Source organism: Athene cunicularia (assembly GCF_003259725.1).
Source record: "Athene cunicularia isolate RWA chromosome 17 unlocalized genomic scaffold, athCun1 chr17_part1, whole genome shotgun sequence".
Classification (NCBI taxonomy): domain Eukaryota; kingdom Metazoa; phylum Chordata; class Aves; order Strigiformes; family Strigidae; genus Athene; species Athene cunicularia.
The window spans coordinates 6,723,748-6,731,231 of NW_020799122.1; the positions used below are offsets into that span (position 1 = coordinate 6,723,748).

Genomic DNA, 7,484 nt, shown 5'->3' on the forward strand with positions numbered 1-7,484 from the left:
GTTCCGGTGCCCGCGGGCGCTGGGGTCTCTCCGAGCCGGTCCCTCACCCCCTGCTCCCCGCAGGCAGAGCCTGGCTGGGCCGCGCCGAGCCGCCGGCCCGGGGTGGCCGCAGCGGGGAGGAGGAGGAGGAGGAGGAGGAGGAGGAGGAAGGGTGCTACCAGCTGTACCCCGGGCACATCCCCACCAGCCCGCTGCAGAAAGCGCTGCTGGCTGCCGGCTCGGCCTTCATGGCTCTCTATGACCCCTACAGACACGGTAAGCTGAGCTGGGGGGGCTCCTTCCGCCCAGCGGCCGCCTTAACGTCCGGCAAATCCCGCCCCGTGTCTCCCGGGAATTTCTCATGGAACTTTATTTCTCCTCCCATCGAGTGAGACATTTAGTTATGGGGCAAGTGCAGGGCTGAGCCATAGCCCGGGGCAGGAGGCTGTAGAAAAGTGGGTGAGGAACCCCAAACACACCCCAGTGATCTCCTCCTGACCCCGTGATGCCACCCAGCCCCATCTCATTCCTCCTCGGTCCCCCAGGCCTCACGCCTGCTCCTACATCCTTCCCTGCGGGTGTCACCGGGGCAGAGCAGCCCCAAAGCTGAAGATCATGGTTTGTGGGGCTCCTTGCTTTGCCACAGGCTGCCTGCCTGCCCCTGGCTAAGGGGTTCGTTGCCCCATTTCCTCACCTGCCAGCTGAGGACGGCTGGATGTTGCAAAAACCACTCTTGGGTCACTCTCTGGTCTCTCTTTCAGACATGGTAGCAGTCCTCGGGGAGACCACAGGCTGCCTGGCCCTGCCCAGCCTGCGAGACAAGATGAAACACCACCCTGAAGGTTACCGCATCCTCCAGTGCGTCCCTTCGCATCCCCCCTCCCTCGCCGCGTGGTTGGTGGTGGGGAGGGAGACGTGAGTCCAAGCGCATTTCTTGGGCCCTGTGAAGGGAGAGCCCTGCACTCCCTGGCTTGAAAATGGCACAGGCCTTTTGTTAGCTCTAACCCTCCAGGCTGTTTATTTTACTCTGTTTTTAATGATCACGAGAGCTCTGTGGCAAGTCTAAGGGCAAGAGCGGAGCAGGCGCTGGGCCCAGCGCTATTTCAAATGTTGCTGGCTGTCTGTTCTGCTTCACTGCTGGAACTGGCAGGTGCCAACGCAAGGAAATGCAGCTGCAGGCACAGGGGAGAAATCCATGGATGTGGTGGGTTTTCATCACTGCTCAGCAATGGGTGAAACCCCACCACGTCCATGGATTTCTCCCCTGTACCTGCCGCTGCGACTCCTTGCGTTGGAGGCTTTGTCTCCGCTGGTCTGCCTCCTCCTTAGACACCTCCGTATTTTCTTTTCCAGTGCCTGCAGCATCTCCCTAAGCTGTGAAATGAGGCCACTTCTCTTGTCTTCCTTGTTAAGGCTTGATCACTTTTGCTTCCATGTCTGCAGGGACTTGTCGAGCGTCTGTCGGGAGGATTTATGAATCTCTTATTAACCAAGATCTTACTGCCTATTTGCTTCCCTGCTCCTTCTTATGTGTCACGCCTGCCGCTTGTGTATTGTTTGGGTTGTACCACGTAGGGGCTGGGGAGAAGCTGCCTTTTGCCACATGTTTGTGCAGAGCAGCCTGATCCTGGCTCCAGACGCCGACCTGGCAAAGGACACACAGCACCGGGATGGGGCTGAGACCCAGAGGAACTGCCCACGGAGAGGGGACAGCAAAGGCACTGTGGCCTGGGGAGAGGTGTCCCCACCGGCTCCTTGCCCTGTGGTATTGCATGGATTTGCAGTGGTGATTTGTGCACACAAGTCTTTTTTTTTTTTTTTTTTTTTTTTTTTTTTTTTATATAATCCTCTAGCTGCTGGTCCCTTTGACACCAAATACAGAAGGAAGAGCCTGCAGCCAGGGTGAAGCTGGTGCTAGTCCTGCTTATCTCTGACACCTCCACTCCAGGGGCTGAGTAGCTGCTGGATCCAGGGCTTTTATCATGGGAAGAATTTATCCTGTATATGGAAATAAAAAGGCTTTTGTTTAGTTCCAGGGCTGTGGGGCACCTGTTCGTCAACAACCTGGAGAGAAGACCTTTCCATGCATGGTTGCCACGTGGCTGGCAGTGAAAGCCTGAGCAGGAGAAAAATTAAACCTGTGTTTAGAACAAATTCTCTCCCCTTTTTAGGGTTCGTTTGAAGCTCTGGCTGCTTTGCAGAGATGCTAAAGAGCTCTGCTCTCCCGGGACTGGCTGTTGCTGGAGACTGCCTGGCTGACAGCCCACATGGCAGCAGCATTTTGGTGCAGAGGACACCGGTGTTTTTGCAACTGGAGTTGCTACAGGGGTGCAAGATGAGAGCAATTTTGTTGCTAAGGCTTCAGATAGATTCTTTAAGCAATTTGTGTCCCAGCTTCAGCAACAGAAATAAGGATGATGCTATCCTTGCAGTGAGCAGTCAGGATCCGTGCAAGGAAAATGCCCAGGAGGGGCAGAGGCAGGGGATGAGGGCTTCCAGGGGCTCCTTTTCTCCAGGACTCCCTGCTGTGGGTTTCACTGGGAGATTCACTGACCTGTGTTTTGCTTTCAGGGAACGGCCTCGCATCCGTCTCTCCACCCTGGATATGTCCAAGCTGCAGGGGCTGCCGGACGGCTCGCTGGGCCGAGAGTACGTCCGGTTCTTGGAGGACAACGTGAGTGTGGGGTTTCATAGGGTGCAAACCCCTGGACTTGATCCCTGTGTTGGGAGCATGGATGTGCTTTAGAGGGAGATTAGAGCCATGGAGGAACCTGTGGGGAACCCTCCAGGAATGAGAGGGAGTTGAGGAGACAGGATGAGATGCTGAGTGTTGGACAGTGCTGGATTTGTCACCAGTGTTGCACAGTCCTTAGTTTTCATCTATGTAAATGACACTAACCCCTGTTATTGGAGGCTAGGAGATGCACTGAGGAAAGGTACCACGTATTGCTGTGTATTAAACAGTGAGGCCAGAAACCGGAGGTTTGGAAGGGGCTGAATTGGACCTCTCTGGATTTGCAGAAGGTTTCTCCAGACACCCGGATGCCACCCAAGTTTGTTGATGATGAAGAGCTGGCGTATGTGATCCAGCGGTACCGGGAAGTCCATGACCTGATGCACACCCTCCTGGGCATGCCAACCAACATGCTAGGTGAGCAGCAGTGGGCTCAGAGGGCTGAGCTGCCAAACCTCACTGACGATGCTCAGCTCCATCTCCCAGGGACGGAGCAGGCTGCACCAGTCAGACTCCTTGATCCTCAGCCTGGGTTGGTGTGCGGGGCGGTTTGCATCATCTCTGTCCTGCATCACTGGCTCTGTGGTGACTGAGAGGGCATGGGATGTCACCTTTCCCCTGCTGGGAGATGCTCTGCCCAAGCCTTGGGTGCAGGCAGCTGCTGGGCAGGCAAGTGGGTGTTTGCTGCCTGGCAGGGAGGGTGGCAGTGAGGGAGGAATGTTTCGCAAGCTCTGAGTGAAGGCAGAAGTGAAGGGTTCCTGGTTGCTCCTTATCTGTGTGTCTCCATGTCCTTTGCCCTCATTTTGTGTCTGACTCAATAGCAAGCCACAAGTCGAGCCTTGCTGGTGAGCCTGCGGGAACCAGCATGTCAGGTCTCCTACGCAGGCTTTGGCTGGGCCCTGGCAGCATCTGTAAAAAGTCTGTCCTGTGCTGAGAGTCAGGGAGAGCCACGCAGGCACTCAGGCTTCAGCAATTGCGTGTCTAAAGATCTGCAGGGAGCTGTCCTGCCTGGGAGGTGTTTCCCAAGCTCATGGGGCATCAGTGTGAGGTGCTACTCCCTGTGGGCCATCCCTTTCGTGTGGGTGGTGTATGATGAGGCTCATCCTGGCACAGGATGAGGCCACAGCCAGCCCTGGGAAGCATTCCTGAGTCCTGCCACAGGGACAGAGGGGATGGGTGTGTGGGCATCCCAGGGATGGGGCAGCTTGTGCACCTGTCTCGAGGGACCGCGCGGCCCTGGCTGGCCCTCCCTCGACCCGGGTGCTCTGCCTGCTGATAGCTCCCTGCTCCCTCCCAGGTGAGGTCGTGGTGAAGTGGTTCGAAGCTGTCCAGACGGGGCTGCCCATGTGTGTCCTGGGAGCAGCGTTCGGCCCCGTCCGTCTCAGTGCACGGTAGGCACCATCGCTGGCCGATGAGGAGGGAGTCTCTGCCCCGGGGATGTGCCAGCCTAGGTGATACTTTCTGGTGTCCTCTGGGGGTGAAGAGGGTGCACAGCTCGTTTGCAGGGGAGAGTCAGTCAGGGATCCCTCCTGCAAACCTGCTGCTCTGTCCCCACAGCCCAGGGAAGCAGTGACAGCAGGAGGCATGGCTTTGCCTGGTTGCTGAAGCAGAACCGGATGCTTCATCTACTTCTAGCACCAAACCTCCTGTGCCAGGCAGGAGGAGCAGTGCCCAGGCCTGGCTGCCCGTGGCTGGGCACGTGTTGAGAGCCAGCAGGACCGTCACCATACTGGCAGCTGTTCCCTGCCCCACCACATCTGTTTTGGTGGACCAGCACTGTTTGGGGAGTGGAGAACCTGAGGTCTAGTGTTGGGTTTGCTGCCAACTGTAACCTTCCTGGCACACTTTCTTTTCTGTGCCTCAGTTTTCCCTGTGAGTTAAGCAGGAGGGATGGTAGAAGGGTGGAGGGGTACACGGGACACATGGGTTTGGCATCTGCCTGCAGTGGGGACTTTGGAGAAGGAAATCAAAAAACAAAATGTGGAAATCAAAACTGCCACCTCCTGTATCATTTGTTCCAGAAAACTGCAGGTCCTGGCCACTGAGCTGATTCCCTGGGCGATTCGGAGCGGGCGCAATGCCAACTGTATCCTGAACATCTACTACGAGCAGCGCTGGGAGCAGCCAGTGGAGTCCCTGCGGGAGGAGATCGGCATCTTCCCTCCCCCGGCCATTCGAGTGTGAGAGCTCAAGTCTGGGGAGGGGACAGGGAATCCCCATTGGCAGACAGCAGCTGTCCCCAGCCACGCTGCATCTCCTGCCCAGGAGCACAATGTGGCTCTGCTAGCAGCCACCACAGACCCAAGGGCTGAGTTTTCTCCTGCCAAGAGCTGGCACCCTCCTGTTGGTAGAGGACAAGTGGCACCTCCCTGTGCCATGACAAAACTTGACCCTTTTTGCTGTTTGTGATTCAGTGGAGGGATGGCAAGACCCGCCATGCCTTTGCCAGCTGGGTCTGGCTGCTTGGGTACCCCCCAGCAACAGCGCTTCAGTAGTGATTCTCTGAAATGCTGGGATGGGAAGGGAGCAGAGCTGGTTTACAACACACTGCAACAAACTGCTTCCTCAGCCTTCTGCAGCTCTGGGGCTGTGGAGGTAAATCCCTTCTCCCACCCTCCCTGGAAAGGTTGAAGCTTGAAGTCTTGGGGCCACCCTGGACTGAAGCTAAACTACTGATTCATAGAGCAGCCCAGGGGCAGGTTTGGTATGTGCAACAGTGAAATCCCTTCTTGTACTGGTGCCTAACTGGTCTCCTGATGGGTCATGTGGAATGTGCCTCATGCCTTGGAGACCAGGCGGTGTGCAATTGCATGCCCATGGGAGCAGGCAGGGAAATACCTTTCGATATTATCCCTGCTGGATTGGCTGTTTGAGAGCTGATCCCAGTCTGCTGTGTCTCCCTGTAGTCCTTCCCCATCAAAAATGCTGAAATCCACGTGATTGCGCTTGTTTTTCAAGAGGAACCATTCCCTCCTTGGGCAACAAAATTACGTGATCGGGAATAAGGGGCTGAATCCTGAGAGTGCAGAAACGGCGGCTGCTTGCTCTGCATCTGGGAGCTGATTGCTGTCTGGGTTAATTAAACAGGGCTCCAGACTGCCAGGAGCTGGAGAGCAGAGCTGTCGGATGCGAGGGCAGAGCCACAAGGCCAGGAGCTCTTTGTATGTGTGGGTTTGCTGTTGAAATTCCTTCTTGCTTAATAAAATCCACGGTAGAGCTTGTGGTTTGTTACCGCTCTGCTTCCACCCCATCTCCCCTTCTGAGGGGGAGATCTGATGTGAAACCTCACCCCTTTTGAGCTCCAGCGGGGCCTGCTGTTCATGGTGGCAGGTGATAGCAGGGCACAGGGGTGCCCGCACATCCCTGGGGACCGGGGTGCAAAACGGGCTGTGGAGCTGCAACTTTCCAGCTGGGATTTGGGGGTGCTGGGCTGCTGAGTGGCTCCTTGTGGTGGTTGTTGCAGAAAGGCCCAGACAGGGGAAGATGGTGGTGCGGAGCAGGAAGGGCGTCGAGGCTGGGGGCTTCCTAAAGTGATCCCGGTTCCCAGGGGAGGGCAGGGTTGCTCTGACTGGGGTCTTTTGGTGGTCCTGGGAGGGGTTATGCAGCCAGGGGACTGGGCATTGCCCTGCTGTGAGGTTCACTGGCCCCATCCCAGTCTCCTGAGGGATGTTGGAGGCAGAAGCAGAGGCTGATGGTGTGTCACTCCATCCCCAGAGGCTGAGCAGGGACAAAACTCTTGGGTTTTGGGCTATGTTTAAGAGCAGACACCAGGACAGGGACTGGCTTCCTTCTTGTGCTGCCTGACTCCCTGTTTTCAACTTCTCCCTCTAACCCTCACCCCCCATCAGCCACACTTGGGTTTTTCTCCAAAACCAGGTTCATGCCTCCCCTTGGCCTCTGGAGTTATTTATTTCAAGAAGATAATAAAAGATATCATATAAATACATCCCTCAGCTGCTGGTGAAATGCACGGAGTGGGGGTTGTCCTATTGCACTGGTCAAGACGAAAGAAGCGTTTGGCCCTAAAATGACCTGGAAATGTGCTTTTCTGCATCAGAAATGTGTCGGAGCTTTGGGGTGGTTAAACCAACGGGCAGAAAAGATTCGTCGCTTCCAGAAGCTGTGAGCAGCGATCAAGGAAACACGGGAAATGATGGTCACGAGAGAGGGTTTCGCTGCACGTTGGGTTATTTTCTGTGGTGCTGGTGCTGCCGGCGGCGGTTGTGCCGCCTTCGTGCCGCCGCGTGGTGCTTGGTGGGCTGGTGCCGGCGCTACAGAAATGGCACGTCATGGAATTTTAAACGGCATCTGCTCCGCCGGGTCACTTAACCCACCGCCGCTCGCCGAGTCTGCAAGAAGGAAGGCGGCAGCGGCAGCGGGGGGAAGCGGGGGTGATTTTGGCAGGTCAGGCACAAGCCATGTGTGAAAATATTTTTTTTGGAGGGGGCAGATCCGTGCCGTGTGAAAATGTGTTTTTTTGGTGCAGTCCGTGTCTGTGCTGCGGGGGCTGTTTTGGGGACGCGGTGACGGTAACTGCCAAGGGAGGGGATGCTGCCGCTGCACCTCGCACAGACCGAGGTACGTTTGACAGACGGAGCCCCCCCCCCCGGCAGCGACCGCGGCCCCGCTACACGCGCCGCCCCGTGGCTCCGCTCCGAAAACGGGTCTCACCGAGGGCCCCGCGGGGCGGCAGCGGCCGGAGGTGGCGGCTCCGCGCGGCCCGGTGCGGTTCGCGGAAACCGGGAGAGAGGGTGGCAAAATACGACTCTGG

At 56.8% G+C, this 7,484-nt stretch overlaps 1 protein-coding gene across 1 annotated transcript in view; it reads left to right on the forward strand.

Moving 5' to 3' along the window:
- Positions 1-5,946, forward strand: part of COQ4 (coenzyme Q4) — a 7,039-nt gene extending 1,093 nt beyond the window's left edge. Inside the window, exons 3-8 of the mRNA XM_026860679.1 lie at positions 7-255; positions 741-837; positions 2,551-2,653; positions 3,001-3,130; positions 4,011-4,104; positions 4,735-5,946. Coding sequence (XP_026716480.1) covers positions 7-255; positions 741-837; positions 2,551-2,653; positions 3,001-3,130; positions 4,011-4,104; positions 4,735-4,897 — 836 coding nt within the window. The 3' untranslated portion in view covers positions 4,898-5,946. The remainder of the gene's footprint in view (positions 1-6; positions 256-740; positions 838-2,550; positions 2,654-3,000; positions 3,131-4,010; positions 4,105-4,734) is intronic.
- The last annotated feature ends 1,538 nt before the right edge of the window (positions 5,947-7,484 follow it).